General features: G+C 41.4%; 1 protein-coding gene across 2 annotated transcripts in view; it reads left to right on the top strand.

Annotated features, from left to right (window-relative positions):
* The first annotated feature begins 6,606 nt into the window (after positions 1–6,606).
* The window catches only part of LOC124797865 (methyltransferase-like protein 25B), a 102,257-nt gene continuing 85,101 nt past the window's right edge, over positions 6,607–23,762 (top strand). Inside the window, exons 1-6 of one of the 2 annotated variants that reach the window (XM_047260941.1) lie at positions 6,607–6,785; positions 10,929–11,057; positions 11,153–11,268; positions 11,387–11,672; positions 11,790–11,938; positions 18,212–18,341. In XM_047260941.1, the coding sequence (XP_047116897.1) occupies positions 10,959–11,057; positions 11,153–11,268; positions 11,387–11,672; positions 11,790–11,938; positions 18,212–18,341 (780 nt within the window). In that variant the 5' untranslated portion in view covers positions 6,607–6,785; positions 10,929–10,958. Of the gene's footprint in view, positions 6,786–7,539; positions 7,640–10,928; positions 11,058–11,152; positions 11,269–11,386; positions 11,673–11,789; positions 11,939–18,211; positions 18,342–23,762 lie in introns of those variants that run through there. The other variant, XM_047260940.1, reaches the window with a different exon arrangement.

The following is a 23,762-nucleotide window of genomic DNA, read 5'->3' on the forward strand; positions in this document are numbered from 1 at the left end:
CTCTATTGTCTTTTGTGGGATTGCCTCATCTATTGCTGCTGTGAAGGTGGTTTCTAGTCGTTCGTTTAGGTGTTCCAGGTCGGCGTTGTCTGTCAGGGTAGTTGGCAGTGCTAGTTCGTCTTGTATGATGGTTTTGAATTTCTTCCAGTCGGCTTTTGCGTGTAGGCGGATGTTGCGTTGTGTGGGGTGAAGTGGTGGTGGGTTTATAGCGGTTGTGGCGAATATGATGGGGAGATGGTCGCTGGTTATGGGGTCACCTAGGAAGGGATTGGATAGGTTATTGGTTAGGATCAGGCTATGGAGGATATGGTCTGGGGTGGAGGAGCCACGGTGTCCGATGAATGTAGGTTGGTCGAGTGCAAGTCTGGATATCGGGTCGGTTGTTAGTATGTCAAAGAGTGCTCGTCCATTGTCGTTTGTTGCTGTGCAGCCTAGTTGTGTGTGGCGTGCGTTGAGGTCGGTCAGCAGGATGAATTTGTTGTAGGTCGTCATCAAGTACTGCAAGAAGTCTTGTGGGATGGGGTGTCCGGGTGGGTTGTACAAACTTGCGACAGTCAGCTTGCATCTTTGTTGTGTCCTGATTTGCACCACGACAGCTTCCGTATCCTGTAATTGTTGCGGGAGGAGCATCTCTTCAACTGGGATGTTGCTATCTGTGTATATTGCTACGCCCCCCCTGCCGTCGGGTGTGTTTTTGGAATGGCAGGTGTATCTGCTTAGTTTGCAGTATTGTTGTGGGCGTAGCCATGTAACTTGTGTTGATGCATGCTGTGCATAAGTGCATGTTTTCTATTTCGCAGCCCTTGGACATTCACAAACATGATGTTTGCGCTGTCGTTCTCTGTCAGTCCCGCCATCGTGCTTCTGTCGTTGTAGGGGGGGGGGGGGGAGTTGTTTACGTCGTGTCAGTAATTGTGACGTGGACCCTGTTGTTGCTTTGTGTCACTTCCAGATCTTTGTTTAGGAGTTGTCTGATGGTTTGGCGCAAGACAGTCTTAATTTCGCGTTTCCTGTTTTGGAAGACGTTGAGCAGGACGGTAGTAAATGTGCGAATGAAGTCTTCCTTCATGACCGCCTCTTCTTTCAGTTCTGCTGTTGTTTGGGGGCGTGGGGCAGGTTCGTCAATCGTTTTTATGACGGCTTGTGCATAGGTGTTGACTGCTTCTTTCGGTCGGCTCTGGCATTTCAGTGATAGTGCCGAGTGGCTCTCTCCACAGTTCGCGCATTTTGTGTGGTGTGGAGGCGCGTTACACCTTGAGAGCCTGTGTTCGCCGCTGCACTGTGGGCATTTTGGCTTGGCCACGCAGCCGTGCATTTTGTGGTCGAATGACAGACATCGACCGCATTGCGCTGGCTGGGGGGGCAGAAGGTTCGATGGTTCTACCGCTCGTACTTTGTAGTCAATCCTAACACCATCGTTTAACATTCTGTCGATGGTGTCAGGATCGTGAGTCAGTACTCGGAATTTCATCGTTGGCCCACCAGTTTCGCGGGAGGTGATTCGCCAGGTTTTGTGGACGTTCAATCCCTGCTCGATAAGCTGTTGTTTTACTTCTTCCTCATCCACCTCTTGCTCTACACCCTTGGCTTACCGCGCTAAGGGAGGGCTTGTTCAGTTGCCTTCGTTGTAGTGGTTCCCTGGGTGGGAGCACTTGCACTTTAACTGATGGGGAGAGGTGGTTGCGGAAGAAGGTTTGCAGGACATGGAGGACCCTGCATACATAATTCTGGAGTGTGACCCCACGGACAAGTTGGCCAAGAAGACTAGCGCTCTCTTGAAGGAAACAGGGATGCCCGATAAGATCATCAGACAGCTACGGGAAAAAGCGCCAGTGCCACCTAGACGGTATGGTCTGCCTAAAATACACAAGGAGGGAGTGCCCCTACGTCCAATTGTAAGTAATGTTGGGGCACCTACGTACACAACAGCCAAGTACTTGAAAGGTCTCCTGTCTCCATATGTGGGGAAATGTATTCACCACATCCGCAACTCAGAAGATTTCCTGCAACGCCTCAAGCAACTGCACATCACAGATTCGTACATCATGGTTAGTTTTGATGTGGTATCGCTGTTCACCAGGGTCCCACTGAAGGACTCACTAGAACTGATTGCAGAGAAATTTGGCGGTGCTCTGTTGGACCTGTTCAGTCATACACTGACATCCATGTATTTCCTGTACAGAAACCAATATTACGAGCAAACTGAAGGTGTAGCTATGGGCAGCCTACTGTCCCCTGTGGTTGCCAACATGTTTATGGAGAGTTTTGAGGAGAGGGCATTGGAGACAGCCACATGCTTCTTTAGGTATGTGGATGACACCTTCGTGATCTGGCCACATGGGATGGACAGGCTCAATGAGTTTCTTGAACATCTTAACTCATGCCACCCTAATATCGCGTTCACCATGGAACTGGAGAAGAATGGCCAGCTGCCATTTCTGGATGTACTAGCCCAGAGGAAAGCAGATGGATCAATTGGCCACAGTGTGTACCGAAAACCAACACACACTGATTTATATCTGCAGGCCAGCAGCTGTCACCACCCTGCACAGAAGAATGGGGTTCTGAAGACTTTGGTCCACAGAGCACGGGCCCTGTCAGACCAAGAGAATCTACCTATAGAGATAGAACATCTCAAAACAGTTTTCTCCAAGAATGGATACACGGACAGACAAATTGAGAGGGCACTCCAACCAGCCACTATACCACAGGTTCCTGAAGAAGACCAAGATGAAGCAAAGAAGGTGGCATATCTGCCCCATGCTGGCTCTATTTCTGCCAGAATCAGTAGGATCCTCCGTAAACACAATATCAAGTGTATTTTCTGTCCATTCAACAAGATCGGGGGACTGCTGGGGAGTGTCAAAGACGACCTGGGGTTACGAAAACCAGGGATTTACAATATACCTTGTCAATGTGGCATGTCCTACATTGGCCAGACGACAAGAACTGTGGAGATCAGGTGCAAAGAACATCAGAGGCACACTAGATTAAGACAGGTGACTAAGTCAGCCATTGCTGAACACTGTCTAGAACTAGATCATGCCATGAAGTATGAGGATACCAAGATTCTAGCACAAACACCCAGATTTTGGGACAGTGTTATAAGAGAATCGATAGAAATTAAAATGGCTGACGATCTTATGAACCGTGACACAGGGTACCAGCTAAGCAGAGCCTGGTATCCGGCTCTGGAATTGTTAAAGGAGCAACGGGCCCAGCTGCAACACTACACAAACAGAAGAACCAGAGACATGGAGATGGAAAACGAGCCCCTGACGGACTGCCAGGCGCACCTGACCGAAGATGGAACACTCAGAAGTGGGACTGGTGGGCGCGGACCACAGAGGGAACATCCAGAGCTGCAGCGGACGAAAAACGGAGCGGCAACGCTCCAACAGGTCGTGGTGAGCGGGCGCGGACCGCAGGGGGAACGCTTGGTACCCCAGACCGTAGATGAAACCCCCAGGAGCGGGTTTGGTGGGCGCGGACCGCAGAGGGAACACCTAGAACCGCAGCGGACGGAAAACGGAGCAGCAACGCTCCAGCAGGTAGCAGGGAATGGGCGCGGACCACAGAGGAAGCGCCTGCAGCCGTTGGTGGAGGGGGAAGGCCATAGGCATAAATACTGGACCAGGTCCACTCGAGGAGCAGTCTCAGTTCGCACCTGATGAAGGTTACGAGCTACGTGACCGAAATATTGTGCAAGTACGACGCTGATATCCGGCAGAACACCCGACAACCCAAGATGTCGTTAGATCACCGGGAAAGCCTGAAGAGTTACAGCATGGCCATTGTTTCTCTTCAGTTACATGAGGCGTAAACGGCTTCTGTGTGATATTTCTACTTATCCTTCATTATACAAGAAGCCACTCCATCAATGTTAGCCGAATTTTTTAGAAACAAGACGAAACGTGACAGCTCAAGCACGTTTCAAAACCGGTTGCGTTTACATGGGAGCGAAAATGGATTACAGAAGTGGAAAATCGAAGACAAGAAGAGGATTTTCAGAATCGATTCTAAAGTGTTTACACGAACCACCCAAAAGCAATATTGAGCCAGTTTGTGGAGCCACATGTAAACGTGTTAACCCTTAACTGCTCTAGTGGGGTCCTGGAGAACCCCAGACGATAGAATACAATACATAGAACGTGAACGGAACAACAGATGGCACCTGTGTTCTTGATAATCCTCAGTGAAGTGCTGCCTTTTAACGTGGAGTGTTGAATGCGGTGTTTCCAGTATTATTGTGTGAGATAAACAAAAAGAGGTCTCAGAATACCCCTCCAGAGTATTAACGTAAGTTGTTTTTGACTATCTCAGTTAGTGTTTTACGTGACTGAAATCTTAGAGTACTTCGAAAACAGCACACTTTCCATGGTAACGTTAATTGTTAAGGTTATTTGAGTATGAATGCCTTATTTTTCAGAATGGCATCATCAAAGTCATTAACAGGTGACGAGATGAAAAGAATAGTGAATGATTCTGCGTTTTTGCAATCTGATGAGGAAACCACAGCAGATGAGGATGAATTTATACTAAGTGATCATGATTCCACCTCTGAAGCTACATCAGAAAGTAGTTGTAAAGAATCAGTTGAAGAGGCGTGTATTAGACCTTCCGCTGACAAATATTTTTTTGGAAACAAGCAGTGCTACAAGTGGTCAAAAGAAGCTCCTCCTACAACTCCTACCCATGCTCACAATATAATTAGTCATCTTCCAGGTGGTAAATGTGAAGCAAAAACATTTGATTCAACTGACATATTATCTGCTTGGGAACTGTTCATTAGTGAAGATTTATTGCAACTAATACTCACCAATACAAATGTCAATATACATTATATGTCAAACAAATACAGAGCTCCTAAGCCAGCATGCATAAAGCTGCTAGATATAATAGAACTGAGAGCATTTCTGGGTCTGCTTTATTTATCTGGAGTAATGAAACCCAATCACGAAAATGTTGTTGGACTTTTTGCTAATGATGGAACTGGTCGTGATGTGTTTCGAGCCACTATGAGCGTTAAGAGATTTTTTTTCATTTTGTTATGTTTGCGATTCGATTGTGCTGCTACAAGAGATGCTAGGAAGGCTGATGACAGACTTGCAGCTATTAGAGATGTGTGGGAACTCTTTATAGACAAATGTCAAAAGTATTATATTTCAGGAGCGCACGTGACAATCGATGAAATGTTAGTACCCTTTCGTGGTAGGTACAAATTTTGCATGTATATGCCCAAGAAGCCAGCCAAACATGGCCTCAAAGTTATGTACCTTTGTGACTCACGAACATTCTATTTATGCAGTGCATTTGTTTACACGGGAAAAGGGACAATTAAAAGTACATTATCAATCCCAACACAGGATGTTTTGAAATTAGTAACACAAATTGAGGAAAGCAATAGACATGTGACAGTAGACAATTAGTTCATGTCACTTGAACTCTGTGATCAACTAAAGCCAAAAAGTTGACTGTCTTAGAAGCTCTAAAGCAAAATAAACCGCAGATCCCGGAAGAGTTCAAATCAAACAGAAAGCGCCTGGTAGAATCTGCATTATTTGGGCATAACTAAGGAAACACAGTTTGTTCTTATGTTCCTCGGAAAGGTCGAGCTGTTGTGTTGCTTTCATCTATGCATCACGATCAGAAAATTAATACTCAACAAAAAAAAAAACCTGAAATGATCATTGATTACAATGCCACAAAAGGAGGAGTGGACGCACTGGACCAAATGTGCACCAACTATTTGTTATCACGGCGAACACACAGATGGCCAATGTCTGTATTTTATGCCATTCTAAACATAGTAGGAGTCAATGCTGCCATCTTGCTTCAGTGCACTAAACAACTTGATGAAATAAATGATTTAAAAAGAAGAGAATTGCTACAAAAGCTTGGAATAGATTTAGTAAAGCCCCATATACAACGTCGAGATGTCCGACCCCTTTCTCGTGAACTGAGAGACGTTGTTAAACTTGGTGGTACTTACCTCAACATCTTCTGAGCCGGAACCCATTAGGAAAGCAAGATGCTACATGTGCGCAAGAAATGTGGACAAGAAAACCAAATTAGTGTGTGAAAAATGCTCAAAACATGTTTGCCCCCAACCACCGATTTTCAGTGTGCCAAAATTGTTTGTAATCATATCTTAAATATGTAAAAATGATTATAATATTCAGTGATAAAAGTGCAATTCAAAATAAAATTTCCTTAAATTACAGTTTCGTTTTTCTTATTGGGGTACCCCGAGACCCCACTAGAGTATTAGTGTATGAGTATTTCACTAGAGTAGTTAAGGGTTAAATGAGACGTACCCTCTGACTTGCACTTCACAGCGGTTTGCGGAGTATACAGGAGATGTAGATAGATGTAGAAGACTCGATGCGACCACGAAACTTGACAAATGTACTGGATGACTTAGTATGACGTCAATTCCACTTCGAGTGGAATTCCATCTCCCATTTCTTTCGCTCCCAATGCCGCTGTCGAAATTTTTACAAGATATTTGGTCGAAATTCATTGTGGATGTGATGTGTTTGGTTTGCTGATACCAGTGATCTCTACTGGCTGATGCTAATGCCAAAGCCAAAGAGGTTGTGTTGCTGTTTTGAATTGAGTACGAAGTAAACACTAAACACTGTAAACAGTGAGATGTTGCTGTTGTTTGTCTTGTATGGTGATCAACCCTGAGGCAGAAATATGTTTGACAACAATGAAAATGCGTAATCTCTGCAGAGTTTGAAGACAACAGTTATTATGTGTAATGACACTGTTATCTGAAGGTACAAATATGAACGCTATTGCCGCTTTTGGAGATTCGATCACAACAGCGTTTATTACGCTATTTTAATAAAGAAAAAATACACTTTACATGAAATGATGCGTAGCGTGTTACTTAGGTACGACGCGTCTCAACTTCAGTGTAGAAGTGGTGTGCGGATAAACATGTTGGTTGCCAGTGAACGATAACATATTTTTTAAAGATACTTGTTTCCGCAAATTTTCAGCGAGTTGCAACTGCAGTGTATAATTTCCACCTCGCGGTGACCTCTTACGTGGTGAAACTGGTGTAAATGTTGGAAGCTTTTCTTTCCCTACAACCAGTAGGAATACATTTAGGACGTTGTTGAATAATCACAAATGTTTTACTTACAATTGAAGGAAAACCAAGTTTATATTTTTTGTGTTGCCTAGGGAGGAAGATTGGGTTCTGTCAGAGCTTATAATAATAATAATATTATTAATATAATATTAGAATCCGCTTTAACGTGATGACTCTATCCTTGCAGAGAATAATCACATGGTCACATGGAGAACGTCTGGAAGTGTGACTACCCAAACAGTTCACTTTTACAAGTCAGCGTTACAAAATGTTAAGCTGTCACATACATAGCGAACTAGATAGAGGTTTAACTTGTTTATGAAAGTACTGGGTCAACGATGAGTTTCTCGCGATCATTGTATTAGACGCTGGGTTTGTGTTTTTTTTGCGTCATGGAACTTTTAACAGCCCATCAGTAATTGTTGCAAACACTGCTCATCAAGAATAGTCATCGTTTTTCTAAGGACTCTTTCTTGTGAAATGGAAGAGCCTAGTGATGACACCTTGAACTTCGTCAACGTTATTGTTGTGATCGTAAGTCAAATGATTGCTTATGTGGGCATTAATAAATAACACACCAATAGAGATATTCAGATCTGTAACGTAATACGCGGTCGTGGTTGGTTGAAAGACGACAGTGTATTGTGAGTAGGCGAGGTGGTATCGAACGCTTTAGTTAATTCGACGGCGTCCACTAACACGGAAGACGTTCGATACTCAAGAAATGACTTACTGTAAAAGGATGACGGGTCACCAACAAAACGAAAACATTAACAGAAAGGAAACTGATGACCTCTTGGATCTTCTACCGTAATAAGGTTTTTTTTTTCGATGATTATCCTGTTTTTATCGTCTTCAGACCTACGTAAAACGTGAAAATCCCCGATATCCTTGGGGAGATAGGGGTCTGCATGAGAGATATAAATGTAACTCAGGAATGCACAAAAAATATGACATTCATCGACATCAAAAACTTGCAATCAAATTGGCATCCTACAGCCTAGACTACGACTCTGTCTGTGCAACAGCCTATCACCACAACTTTCACTAACTCACAACCAAACATTCTCATCTAATTTAACTTAGACTTCGAACTTTGGTACAGTTCATTTTGGCAACACAACCTCCATTGAAAGTCGGGCCAACTGTATTGTCACTGGTCAGAGCAGAACAGCACTATCTCAATCATCAATACACTCATGATCTCCACTAAACTTATATAGGTGTGGGAAATAACATGATTTAAGCCACCATCCTCTGTGACCTAGATAAGTTACAAAAGGTTGCTATGATTGTGCCGCACAGCATAGGAAGATGGTAATTTTGGCATTGTGACTCTCAAAGTTTTCTTTCCTGTCATCTGTGCTGTTTGTGCCTTGGTATGAGCTGGTTGTATAGGCCACGAGTGGCAGTGCTAGAGTTTCCAATTGGGGGGGGGGGGGGATTATTTGTCCTCCCATCTCGATTTGGGAGAAAACTAACTACACTAGCATAAATTCTGTTTTTACCTGCAGTTGCTCCTTCTTGGAAGGTAAGCTTACAAAGAGATTAATTCTTTTAATTTCCTTATTTACTGGACAAAATTTGATTGTGGTACTGTGATCCTCTGCAAAGCCCATATCAGGTCGTACTTAAGCACTATTTGCTGCTATATTCAAACCTCAGTCAGTTAGAGCATTATGAGATGGATGGTAAATAGACTTCTACTGGATAATGAACTCTGTTAATATAAACAAAGTGTTGTAGGTGTTAGTAGTATCTGAATGCAAAAAAAAAGGAAAAAAACTGGTAATTGCTTTTTTACCTCTTTGTCATTCATATTTCTCAGTTTACTAAATCACCTGACTGCTACTGTGTCACATGTTATTTCAGTTAACAATTCTTCCTTCATTATTGATGTTTCTGAGCAGTTGACTATCATCATTCAGCAGTTCCTGCTCTATGTGCAGCCACTATACACCAGTATGACTATAGGCCTGAAGATGATCATGTGATGATTGAAACTGTTCACCCTTTAATAAATATGCCTTGCAATTTAGACTCTTATAATTAATTTCTGCATTGCTAATGATGCCGTGTTTGGTAACAAAGGGCTACGGACTGTAGGCCTTCAAATTTTCTTTGTTTAAAGAAGAATTTTGGACAAGGGCGTTTGTGGTTAGCCATGACATAGCTCCAACTTTCATTTGGCTGTAATGTTAATTATGTGTTTGAATAACGACTTACAGTCATGCCTAATAAGCTTACTAAGAGCCGTAAGGTGCAGCCTGTGTACATACTTGTCCTTACTTTCTGAAACTAAAAAAATATAACCTATGTCATTAGCTGCCTACAAGTTGGTACTGCAAATAGTTACACTTTGTTGAGATGAGACTCTATGATGTGTTGGTTCGCATCGATACATAGCGGTCGAATCCTCCCTCTGTCATGCTGATTCGTTGTTGTCCTTGCAAGTTCTTCGTGCCTATAGCTGTCACAGTTTGAACATGCCGCATTTGGTGTGTCATCTCTCCAGTCACTTCATAATTGGTTCTTGCGACATTTCTGTATCAACTGCTACACTACATAATTGATTCTGCAGTGTTGGTGCAGCATTGATGCTACGGTCATCACTGTACATAGTCATCGTGAGCACTGACCAAAAACATGTATCACTTTGCTACTGTCAAATCAGTCAAAATTTATCAAATTATGATGAGTTATGTGTGTCATTGAATTGTTAGGGAACTCATGGCTCTTGTAAACATTTTTAATAAGAAGCTGGGCTGTTATGCAACAGGCACTCATACAGGGTGAACATTAATAAAACTGGTAAATTGCAGGGGCGGATTCCTGACAAGAAATGGAGGAAAAAAGGTCCAATGAACATTTGTTCAGAAATGGACAGTGCCTGTGCAACAACAACAAATCATCCCGGAACACAATAAAGAGCTGCATTGCATCCATGTTACAACAGACATTGCATTCACATAACAACAGATGTTGAAAATGGCCTCCTTGGTAGCGATTGTCATGCAGGATACATAAAATTGTACTCTGACTGACACCATGTTGGTGGGCCACTTGTCTGGAGCTTGTACTAGTGTTCCCCTCAATATCCTGTACAACCTTGTCCTCCAAGTCTTGTGTACGCACAATCCAGCGCCTTCCTGCATGTTCATTTGTCTGAAAGGACCCGTCCTCCAAGTCTTGTGTACGCGCAATCCAGCGCCTTCCTGCATGTTCATTTGTCTGAAAGGACCAGTGATCACACAAACGCCCACAAAGGGCTTGAGGTGTTGTATGATGTGGTTGGTGTCTGTGATGGTACTTGTTTTAGTATATCCGTGCTGCCTCTTAACAGTTTCCATCTTCATGGCCATACACAAACACCATCCCGGCTTGTTCCCAACAAGAATACTGGACATTTCTGTTGCTTACAGTATGCTGCATCAATTGCACAGCCTGCAACACACAGGGAACACACAGCACGTGATCAGAGGAACATTCATTTGTTAGTCCACATGCTGTGGCTGTGATGGATTTCCATACACATGTTCATAGGACCTTTTTTTTCCTCCGTTTCCAGTTAGGAATCCATCCCTGCAGTTTGTTGGTTTTATAAATGTTCACCCTGTATATAGCCTTAATTGATAATTATTTTCACTTTGTTGTGATGAACAATTTCTGTACTTTAGGAAAGAAAATGGGTGAGTCTGTACTGCCAGATAGAAAAGAAAAATATGTGGCACATACAATTGAGTTAAACAAGAAGCCTGTGTTCTTTGTTCTTACATATGTACTACAAAAATAGTTATGTCTGACTAAATTATTTGTTTTTTAGAACAGTCTGGTAATACACTGGAGCCTCGCGATGGAGACTTGCAAAGAATGCAGTAGATTACAACAAAGAATTGATATTTCCCTTACTATTACTGAAATGTATTCGTGGCTTTTGGATTCATATGTCCTGGTAACATATTTTGAGTACTACTGGAGTATTATCATTACAGTTTGAAGAACAGTGTTTTCATATATATACATGTTAAATTGCTTATATCTTCCCAGGACTATTATGTGGACAAGCACTGGCAAAAACTGCCACCATCTTGGCAAAATACTTTTAAAGATGTCGATCCTCAAGAACTCAGTTCACTAATAAATAATCAAACCAATGAACTGAGGTTAGTGAACAGAATGGTGTCAGATGTATTTTGCATACTATTGTCTGCACCCTGTCATTCTTGTGTTGATGTTTTTGATACTGTCTATTAAAGAATGTCGTGTTTTGTTCACTTACAGGTCCAAGAGACCCTGGCCACTTAGCTTACTGACATTAAGGTACTTGTTAGTGAAACTGCAACTCTCAAGGAAACAAGTGGCAGAAAGTTTTCAAGCACATCTTGTATCACACTGTCGTGGAAAGAATTGCCATGAACATAGAACTGAAATAAAAGTACCATCTGTTTTAGCACCTACAGCCAAAGTTAATGAAACATTGGGAGAACATCTAATTTCTAAAGTAGATAAAGTCTTGACAAGACACGTTAAACCAAAAAAGCAGTATGAAATAAATTCGATGGCAAAGGTAATGACTGTATTGTGATACACATAGTATTCATATTGCATTAAAGTTAGTTTATGGATTACATGGCTCTAAACTTCATGTGTTTTAATATATTCTACCTTCATTTCTTGTCGACAGGTAACTGCGCAAGCAGCTGAACATTGTGATGTGAAGTTGATTGTGGACGTTGGATCAGGACTGGGACATTTGTCACGAATGCTGGCATACAGATATGGGCTTCAGGTGTGCTGTATAGAAGCTCAAGGTAACCTTCTGGAACAAGCAAGGTTGGTTTTTTTCCCTGTACAAAGGTAAGGGAGAAAGATAAAGAACAGGGGAGGTGGCAGTATGTTCCCAACTTTCACTTGGCTATTTAATTTTGAAACATAATGATAAACTACAGACAGGATTTGGTCAAAATATGTCAGGGTTTAGTGTACTGCACCTACCAGTTTCAGTTGGCAACCCTGACCAAATGTGTGTTGTATGCTTCAAATTTTTACATTGCTGAATAGGAGCAAATCATAAAATTTTGTGTGGCTTGGAGCAGTGGCCCGTGTTAACACAAATTACGATGATGGGAACCATTATCCGAACCAGTTTTGTCATGGAATTTCAACAGCATTGTGACAGAACAGTAATGATAGCCATGTGGCATTACCTGAGAGGAACAGTATTCTCAGGTGGGTGAGACAGTGGAGGGCAACTGGTAGTGTTTAGGACGGGCAGTCACCAGATTGGGGAAGAAGTGATTGAACATGTGAGAACCTAAAATGAGTGTGCATATCACTCGAATACTGTACCATTTAGCATAGTGAAATTTACAAACGCCCCATCACAATGTTCATGGGGCCACGTATTTGATGATTTGATGTTTCATTTATACAAACTCCAGGTGGTTCAAACGTTGAGAGACATTGCTAGACAAAACTGACTCACCAACTGAACTGACTGACTTGCACTGATTTATTGAGAAACACCGTTTCTCCAGCAACTGCTGATGTCTGGTGAAGCAGCCTTTTTAATTTCTGAATATTTGAAAAAGAATGATGCCGTACATGTTTTAACAATGAATGCCAAATGCTACTGCAAAATGTTGTCGAATTTCCTCATTCCAGAACTGCAGGCAAGTGGATTCCTGAATAACATATGGTTTCCACGTGTCGGTACTAGGTTCATGCAGCACACCAAAGTTTGGCTATACTTCGACAAACATTTCCAAATTGTATGATTTATTGCTTTGTCACTGTGATGTACCCATTCCACTCCCCAGATTTAACATCTCCGGATTATTTCCTCTCAGGTTAGCCGAAGGAAATAGTCTTTGCCAGTTGTTTCCAGACAGCTGACAAATCTAAGATTGCCCTCTACTATGAAATAAGCACCATTAAATGGGCTATTTTAAGACATGTTGTGGAAGCCTACCCACGACATCTTCAGCAGTGCATCCATACAAATAAAGATATTTAGGGCGAAGTGATTGTCAAGGTTTAGTGAGGCCTACCAGTATGTTGTACATTGTACAGTAAGTGCCAATTTATGTTCCTGTATTTCATAATAATGTTAAGTCACTACTTGAATTCACAATGTTTCACTTATGATTTGGTAGATTCAGTATGCACCAATCAGAATGGAATCTGTGTAATAACAATATTCAAAGAAAACTTCTCACATACTGCTGATGGGAATTTTGAAACGTTCCACATAGCTGGGGAGGATGTTCATACATCAGTCTATTACTTGGAGTGATAGAAGTTGTATGTGAATAATTATGTTGTGAAACTGTGCTATGGCAACCTCTCAGACTTCAAAACAGGCATGGATGTTGAAACTCTTCTTGCCAGAGCCTCAGTAATGAAAATGGTGACCATTATTGGTTTCAGGAAAAGTACCTTGTGAACTATAACGACAGCCTCCATCAAATAAGGAAAAAGATCATCAAAAACTACAACAGTCTAATTGTGACAGAAGGGCTCTGAAGTGGATTATGGCCAGTTAACTCATTAGAGCAGCATCCCAGGTAACATTTGAAAAGAAGACACAACTACAGGAAGCTGTATCACCCAAGGTTATCCAATGTTAAGTGCACGTGGTAAACATTCAGTGTAGAGCAGCTATTTCAGAAGGATTAATCACATCATGCAATGCTTTGAAATGACTAAATATGTGTCATAATTCTACAAAGATGAGACAGTGATGGGAGAATACCGGCTGCTTGTACGACTTGTTCTCCACATTATTCCTTACCAGTGTGAAGAATACCGGCAGAAACCTGTCAACCGGCAGAAACCTGTCATGCTGAATGTGGTTATTGTGCTGTGAAACATATTGCTGTGGGGTGCGATATTTCTCTTTAGGCTGAACACAGTTCATTTCTTGAATCTACATGTTATGTCATAGCATAATGACAATATTCTGGGAAACCACCCTCATGTAACACAGCAGACCATCAACCTCCCAACAACTTGTCTGGAATTGTTTGAAACTGGTTTAATAAACACTAACAAAGTACACCACCTTGTGTTGCTCTCTCATTCCCATGATCTTATTTTAATTGCACTTTTGTGGCGTATTCTGGAGGACAAATTGCACATTAGACATATTTTTCTAGGCAGCCTTCCTATGTTAGTGACCTTTTTGTGGGAGGGAGTGCATAGCCAAGTGATTGTTGTGCAAGATTTATATTTGTCCATCCACATACATAAGCTGTAATTCTTACCAAAGAAAGACCAGCAGCCTCCTTATAAATATTTTCCCTCTTTTTCACAGATGGCCATAGAAAACCCTTGTTTATTAATGTGAGTGACAGTTTGATCTTTCAGTGATAAAATATTTAGGTTAATTAGAATTTTCTGTCCCTTAAATTCAGTGATGAACCAAAATATTGTGAACCCTGCCCACTGTGAGACTGAATGCAGCCTGGTGGCATTGCAGGCATATAACGCGTTACGGAAAGCTTATAAGCAAAGCAGAGATGAATGGAGATTCTAGTGTCAAAACAGGCCACAAATGGGAAAATTTACTGACATAAAGGCTTTGACAAAGGGAAAATTGTTATGCTGTTTTTCCTGGGAATGAAGATGTGAAAAAAATTGACTGTTCATGTGCTAATGTCATGAGCCCCTACAGAAAGTGGTTGAAGAGTGGTGAAACCATGAGTAGGCGACAGAGTGTGGGACTTCTAGAGTCTTACCCTCTCTGTAAAGCAGGATATGATTTGTAGCAGATCTGATAACAGAGTGTAATACTGCTTCAGGCACAAGTATTTTTGAACACAACATTCAGCACATATTGTTGAGGCTCAGCGGCAAGCAGCTTACTTTCCCATGTTTGTCCAACAACATCATCAGTTGCAATTGCAGTGGCCACAGGATCATCATGATTGACTGTTGATCTGTGAAAACATGCCTGGTCATATGAGTAATATTTCTTGTTACACTGGGCTGATGATCTTGTCCGGATACTGCATCATCTTGATGAATGTGGCTGTTTGAGACATGCGCCACTGATACTGGCCAGTGGGGGCAGCATTATACTATGGCGGGATTTACCTGTGCTTCCTGGACCTGTGGTGTTAGTTGAAAGCAGCGTAATGGCTGCGAACTATGTGAACTTTATTGCAGATACCTCCAATTCTTCATGTTTGATGTCTTCACTGCTGGTGATGGCATCTTCCAACAGGATAACTGTCCATATCACAAGACAAGAAATGTGCTACAGTCATTTGAAGTGCATGACAGTGAACTCACATTGATGTCTTGGCCAACATCTTTGGCTTATGTGAACCCAATGGCACATATCTGGGACACTTTCAGGCCCCAGCTCTACACCCATAAACTTTCAGCACAATTTGCAGGAATTGTGTGACCTGGTGGATCACACCTCTGGAAATCTACAAGTTTGTTGAATACATGCAATGCAGAAATGCTGTAATTCACTGTGAATATGGACCATCACTGTATTCAGCAGGTGGTCATAATTTTTGGCACATCAGTGTGTGTTCCTCCATCTTTCTGGGGCAGTATTATGATTTTGATAAGTTCTGTGTGATCTAATGGACACTTATAAATGTAGCTGATTTTCAGGGAATTTTGGCATGCAAAACTTTCTGAAAGTTTCTGTAAACACCTGCTGTGATATGGTCTGTGCTAGAACTACTGTGGAAATGTATTCATACAACAAATTTTTCCATTGATGTTCAGGTTCTCATCCATCGTTTGAGAAATATTCCAATGAATATTTAATTTATTTGACAGTTTCATGCTACAGTAGATTTCTTCATAATTTTTGTGTAGCTGAATAACTTCCATGTGCAATGAACATTTTTGGTAGTAATCCAGAGAAAGTATTGCTTCTCTACATTACAGGATACTTGATCTACCAAATATGTAGACAAAATGGATAACTATTAGTCATTCATTCTTTACTGTTATTTCAATGATTACGAGAATCTTCATGTTCTCATTTTTCCTCTGTGCTTTGCTAATATTTGACTACGGTGGTTTGTCTGATAGTAATATGTGACTTGTAGCAAGCCTTACCTCAGTTGCAACATCGTGTTTGATGTGCCATACTGCCTATTTCGCTCAACTGTTGATGTCCACAATATGTTGTGTCTGTGGTGTATGACCCAAGGCGACACCTCTATTCAGTCCAAAGATAGCTCCTTTGTCAAGATTCATGTTTAACAAGTTGATGTGTGTCTGTAGTATCTTGTTAGGCAACACTCACAGTTGTTACTGTGCAGTTTGCTCTAATTTATTTGTTTGTTTCACTGTAGGTTTGCTGAGATTAGCTCTTTAATGGACTGCTGTGGCCAAATCGGCCCATTCCGTTGAAAGGTGAGGTGGTCGCAGATAGAAAGATGTAGCAATTATATAAAGAGTGGGCATTAACATCCACTTCACATTGTTTATGCCATATTCTTGCCTTGGCAATTGATAGGCTAGTCTTCTTAATCATCATCTGCTGGGATTCTGTCATTAAGGAAGCTATTGAGATCGGAATGAACACCAATAATGTTAACTGGGACAGTAGCTTTACATGTGGTGCATGGAAGTGGTGCTTGATGCTGAAAGGCTCTAAGGGAATAAGCATAGTACCATAAACAAAATCAACATTGCTAACAATGTTCTTCCTTCATATACTGATACAATCAGTGATGCCATATGGTAGTTCCATGACTTCGTGACGTCTTCATGACATAGTTTGGCAAACTAACTAAAGTACCATACGACCTACAGATAACTCCTGATGATGATGACGAAGGAAGACATTCATCCACAGACAGACAGTGGACTGCAGATCCAGCTTATCTGACAGAGACTATTGAATCATCTTTTTCAGGCTGATCATTTGTGCACCAGTATATTGTGCTGCTTGGGCAGTGAGATTATTTTTTGTCATTGGGATACTGTGCTGCATTACAGTAACTGATTCATTAGCTGAAGCTTTTGTGCACTCAACTCAGTATTAAAAAGCAAGTACTATCCAGAAGAAAGACAGATTTATGTATAGTGATAGCAGACAGTCACAGTCTTTATTGGAAAATGGGGAACAAAGATATAAAGCAACAGGAAATAAGCATAGTACCATAAACAAAATCAAAATAGCTAACAATGTTCTTCCTTCATAGACTGATACAATCAGTGATACCATATGGAATGACTTTGTGATGTTTTGGCAAACTAACTAAAGTACCATATGGCCTACAGATAACTCCTGATGATGATGACAGAGGAAGTCATTCATCCACAGACAGACAGTGGACTGCAGATCCAACTTACCTGTAAGAATTTTCTTTTGATGCACTTTATGACCATCAAAATACAAACAGCAAACTTTTACTTTGTATACAATATTTTTCTTTTACATTTTCATATTATTGACACTGCAAATTTAAGCAGTTTGTTTGCATATATTTTTAAGTTACTGCTACCTCAACCTTGCAAAATTAACATCAGTAAAGTGTACATCTCACTGCAAATTGCAAAGCTACACTAGTGAGTCTCTTCGTATATATTATTATATTCCAGATGTAGTCCTTAAACGCAGACTTAGTGAAACAGCACAGTGGTGAGACACTGAACTTGTATTCAAAAGTATCTTCATTTAAGTTGTCATCTGCCCACCCAGATTGAAGTTTTCCATTGTTTCGCTTGAAATCATTTAAAGCCAGGATGGATCCTTTGAATGGGTACAATTTGATTTCTTCCCCATCCTTCCCCAATTTGAACCTGTCCTCTGTCTCTAATCACCTTGTGCTCAGTGGTCTCTTGAAGACCTAATTGTCCTTCCTTTTCTTCCTTGAATGCTCAGAATATATTTCAAACCCAACGCATCACATAGCAGTGGATCTCATTTAGAAGAAGAAATACATTACTTTGTCACATAATAATGTCTTGTAAATTGTTTCTTGTGCTTCTCTGATTTATAAACTCATTTATTGTCGTCCATTTAGTTTTCATTAAAAGTATTTTTCAATAGTGGTCCATTCCTTATCCCATGATTTTGTTATTTTGATGTATCTTGCACATAGTTGGCTTATTCTTAAATTTCAGGATTTTAGATAATGATACAGAGAAGTACTTGTCAAAATACTTATCGGCTGAAGAAATGAAGAAGTTATGTCGACCAGTGCATATAAATGCTGTCATTGATTCACAATTCACAGCCCTTTCACTCATGAAGGTATTGTTACATTTAACATCATTATGTTTCGCAAATAATAGAAAAGGTGTTATTAACATACATGAAATTTTATATTACTTCATTAATTCAGAACTGAGGGACCACTGCCAAGTGTTATTAACAAACATGAGAATTTTGCATTACTTTATTAATTCAGAACTGAGGGTACCATTACTAGGTAAAATAAATGCATAAATATAGAATTAATAAATTAATATGTGCTGGTTTGAAGACAAAAAATTAAGAATAAATTATGAGTAGTGTGAACAATGACTTCTGTAATAAAGAAAGAAGAGCGAGAGAAAGAAAGTAAGTAATCAGACTTCTGACTGGTTTGATGCAGCCCACCATTAATCTCCGTCCTGCACTCCTTGTTTCAGAGTAACACTTGGTACGCTACATCCTCAACTATTTGCTGAATATATTCCAGTCTCTGTCTTCCCCCTACACTTTTTACCCTCTACTTTTTATACTGACAAAACATAGCAAAGTCTGAACTGCCTCTGTGGTGCCTTTACCATTCCTAAAGCCAAACTGCTCGTTATCTAACAGATCCTCAGTTTTCCTTTCAATTCTTCGATTCTTGGACGCATGAGATGTCAAGCTGATTGTACAATAGTTTTCATACCTAATGATGAAATGTTCTCTGGTTATAAGCCAAGTCAAGGTATCATTCTGCGGTAACATTTCAGCAAGATTCCTACTTTTCACCTCCATGTGAAGTGTTGGGTTTGTGTCCTGTTGGAATCTTTATAGCCAATGGACTGCAGGCTCCTGTGCCTCATCTGGGTTGGCAGCACCAGTCACACCCCCTGAAGGGGTGTTGCGAACCATGTTGGGGAGGTGGGGGGGGGGGGGGGAGTCGCAGTCGATTGTAGTTTGTAGTGTGGGCTTCCTGCATGCTGGCAGGTCCAGGCAATATTCCGTATGTTGTCTTCGCTGATTTCATATTGGAGGGTTGTGGTCATATTTTTGTTATTACTGCATTCTGTGTGGTGCTAAAATGGAAACCATTATCATGGTTGACAAGATTGTCTTGGATTCATATCTCCGCAGTGTCTATAAGGATAGAGTCCCAGAACCTATTTGTTCTGCACAGCAGCTTTGTTTGTTCTAAATCAGACATGCGGTTTTCGTTGAGACTATGTTCTGCCACAGTGAGTTCTCTGTTTGACCTAGGTGAAGGCTCCTTACATGTTCTAAGCAGTGCGGCGATCTACATTGCTGCGTATGGTCGACATATTGTTTGCCACACTCCCAGCTGATGCTGTAGACTCCAGGTGTCTGTGTTCCAAGTTTATCCTTCACTCAGCCCAGCATATTCCTGATTTTGGCTGATGAGCAAAAGATGGTTTCAATGTTGCTCTTTTCTAATATCCTGGCAGTTTTTGCCGTGTGCTGCCCAGCGTACAGAAGGAATGCCGAGCGCTTGGTGTCTTCTTTGTGTAAGTCTTCTCTCTTCTTCTTGCTTGGTTTGTCAGAATAGCTGTTCTCATGAAAGATTTTTTTCAAGCGCTGCAGTTCGGAAGGTAGACTCTCCATGTTGCCTATGTCTCGTGCTGTGCCCACCAAAGTGGTGAGCATGGATTTGCATTGTGCTGGATGGTGGCAGCTATTGGCATTATGGTACAGGTCGGTACGTGTCTTGTTCCTGTAAACAGAATAACCTAACATGCCATCAGTCTTTTCCTTTATCGTGATCTATTGGAAAGACAGACATCTGTTTTCTTCTGCATGTAAGGGACTTTAATATTGTCATGTATGCCATTGAGGTTGTTCAGAAATTCTTGTAAATTTTCTTTGCCATGTGGCCAAATCACGAATGTGTCATCCATGTACTGGTAGAACACCTTCAGTGTCAGGCACGCCATTTCAAGAGTCATTTCTTTGAAGTGTTCCATGTATGGGTTTGTGATACATGGCACCAGGGGCGAATCCATAGCCACTCCATCTATCTGTTGGTAGAATTTACTGACACTTTGGAAGTACGTGGTAGTGAGTGTGTGGCAGAACAGTTCAGTTGTGCCTTCGTCAAAAAGACCCATTAGTAATGTTAACGGGTCCTCAAGAGGTACCTGTGTGGAGAGGGACATGACATCAAAGTTGACCTGGATGTCACCTTTGTCCAGACGTGTTCCTCAAAGTATCTTCACAAACTCCTTCAAGATTTTGACATGGTGAAGACAATAATGAATGGGAGGCTTCAATAGCTGTGCCAGGTATTTGACTGTTTTGTAAGTCAATGAATTTATTGTGTCCACAATTGGATGTAGTAGCACTCCCTTCTTGTGTTTCTTTGGAAGTCAGTACAGGCATGGTGGTATCAGTGCTCTGGGGTACAGCCTTCTAACCATATCCTTGTCCATTCCTGAGTTGTTGAGCAGTGAGATAGTCTTCCTCATCATCATAGCTGACATAGGATCTTTTTTCATTTATTTGTAAGCTGGCTCTTGTAAGACAATCTCATTCTTCTGCCAGTAGTCAACTGATCATAGCACTACCATTGCATTGCCTTTGTCTGCCGCTAGGACGACCATGCCTTCGTCTTCTTGTAGGTCATGTAGTGCCATGGTTTCAGCCGTGGAGATGTTGGTGTTTGGTGTTTTTGCTTTTTCCAGGACAGCAAGTCTCCCTTCTGTTCTCTTTGGCTGTGTCAGAGGGAAGCCCCTGGGTGGCCTGCTCAGTGCTACTGATGATCTCCCATTTAGGTAATACGGTTGGAACCAGTGCAAAATTTAATCCTTTTGACAGCATGGATGTTGTCTTGTCCAGTTCCTTTCCAATTCAGTTGATAATGGTCTTCGAACCCTTTGTATCAGTGTGCTGCAGTTGAGCCCCGGTAGTTGGTGGAAATTGTCTTGTTGTTTTGTGATGGCTTTGCATTTGCAGAATTCACTGGTTGCTAATGTGTTACCATCTACCCACTCCGATGAGCAAGGTGAGAGTTTGGATGCCAGTTTCAAGTGGCACGTGAGTAGACTATGACCAGTTTTGTCAAGATCACACCTCGTGATGTGTATGTGCTCCAAGTTAGCGTGTAAAATGTGTCTTGTCCTCATGACGTTGATGTGATGATGGAGGTGAGTGAACTGTAGCAGCACATTTTTGTCTTGACATTGTTGCAGGTAGGCTAGTCTGCTGAGCAAGTTTGCTTTCTTGTTATAAAGTTTCTGTAGCATCATGAAGCTGCACTCTTGTCTCCTCCCCATAGAGGTGTGCTATATGTGAATTTAGACATTATTGGCAAATCTCGATAATGAAGTCTTCTCGAGTTATCAGCAGACTCAAGGCATCGTTCTGGGGCAAGGTTTCATCAAGTTTTCCTACTTGTTATCTCCACGCGAAGTGTCCAGCTTGTCATGTCCGAGTCTTTATAGCTGCTGGCTCCTCTGCCTCATCTGTGGTGGCAGCGCCAATCATGCGCATCCAGAAGGGGTGTTAGGGCCCATGCTGGTGGGGGGGGGGGGGGCTCCCTGCATGCTGGTGGGTTCGGCCGATATTTCATCTGCTGGTTTTGCCGGTTTCGTATTGGAGCATTCTGGCCGTATTTTTGTTATCGCTGCAACACAGATGGTGCTAGGTTGGAAACGTCTTATCTCATGACTAGGTTGTCATGGACTTGTATCCCCACAGCCTCTTGAAAGATCGAGTCTCACAGTGTGTTTGCTCTGCACAGCAGCTTTGTTTGTTCAAAATCAAACATATGGTTTTCATTGAGACTGTATTCAGGGTGTATATGACCCAGGAGATCTGTAAAAATCCCGGGAATTTTTTCACCCAGGAGAAAACCGGGAATTCTTTAGAATTCCAGGAATTTTTCATTATTTTAGTTTTCATTTTTCATTGTTTTAGTTTTCAGTTAAATTTTTATAACTTTGACTAGTAAGAACCATTACTCTAGCAAAGGATATTACTGTATCTCACTGCTGTAGAATAATACTGCAGCAATAAAACTTGAACAAGAGAGGAAAGAAACGATGAAAAAGTACTTAAGTTGCAAAGGAAATGTGCCATATACAACAACAAGACACAGTGCTCATACAAGCGTCTGCTAACAGAAGAATGTGTCAAAGGCTTTAGGAAGACTGCAGTGCTTCAGAACAAATTGCGTTCGATGAGCATGATGTTACAGCTGCTTACATCAGATTTGTTCAAGCAGTTGCAAACAAGCTCATGCTCATATGCAGTTCAGTCACATGTGAGTAGTACCTTGTCCTGGCTACTGAAGTTTAGCAGTTAGCTGTCTAAGCAAGCAGCCAGACTCTACCCAGAAAAATTTTACTGCTGCACCTAAGATGTCAGATTCATGCATGCGCAACAGGCCCGGATCTAGGGGTGGGGGACAAACCAGGGTATCTGCCCCAGGCGGAAATTTCAGGAGGGGCGGGGGTCGCCAAATTCATATTCTTGAGGAAAAATACCTTGTTTCACAAAGTACCTAGCATCTAGCGCACATTGGTCAATTGCTTATTCATAAAATTTTGAAATGCGTCCCTGTTGGTTTTTGAACATTTTTGAACAAATTCTACATCTACATGAATACTCTGCAATTCACATTTAAGTGCCTGGCAGAGGGTTCATCAAAGCACCTTCACAATTCTCTATTATTTCAATATCGTATAGCGCGCGGAAAGAATTAACACCTATATCTTTCCATACGAGCTCTGATTTCCCTTATTTTATCATGGCGATCGTTGCTCCCTATGTAGGTCAGTGTCAACAAAACATTTTCGCATTCGGAGGAGAAAGTTGATGATTGGAATTTCGTGAGAAGATTCCGTTGCAACGAAAAACACCTTTCTTTTAATGATGTCTAACCCATACCATTTCTGTGACACTCTCTCCCATATTTCGTGATAATACAAAATGTGCTGCTTTTCTTTGAACGTTTTTGATGTACTCTGTCAGTCCTCTCTGGTAATGATCCCACACCATGCAGCAGTATTCTAAAAGAGGACAGACAACCTTAGTGTAGGCAGTCTCCTTAGTAGGTCTGTTACATTTTCTAAGTGTCCTGCCAATAAAACACAGTCTTTGCTTAGCCTTCCCCACATTTTTTGTGTGTTCTTTCCAATTTTAGTTGTTCGTAATTGTAATACCTAGGTATTTAGTTAAATTTACTGCTTTTAGGGTAGACTGACTTATTGTGAAACTAAAGATTAATGAGTCCCTTTTAGCACTCATGTGGATGACCTCACACTTTTCATTATTTAGAATCAACTGCCACTTTTCGCACCATTCAGATATTTTTTCTAAATCGTTTTGCAGTTTGTTTTGATCTTCTGATGACTTTATTAGTCGATAAACAACAGCATCATCTGCAAACAACCGAAGATAGCTGTTCAGATTGTCTCCCAAATTGTTTATATAGATAAGGAACAGCAAAGGGCCTATAACACTACCTTGGGGAATGCCAGAAAT

This window comes from Schistocerca piceifrons, chromosome 5 (genome assembly GCF_021461385.2).
Source record: "Schistocerca piceifrons isolate TAMUIC-IGC-003096 chromosome 5, iqSchPice1.1, whole genome shotgun sequence".
In the NCBI taxonomy this organism is placed as follows: Eukaryota; Metazoa; Arthropoda; class Insecta; order Orthoptera; family Acrididae; genus Schistocerca; species Schistocerca piceifrons.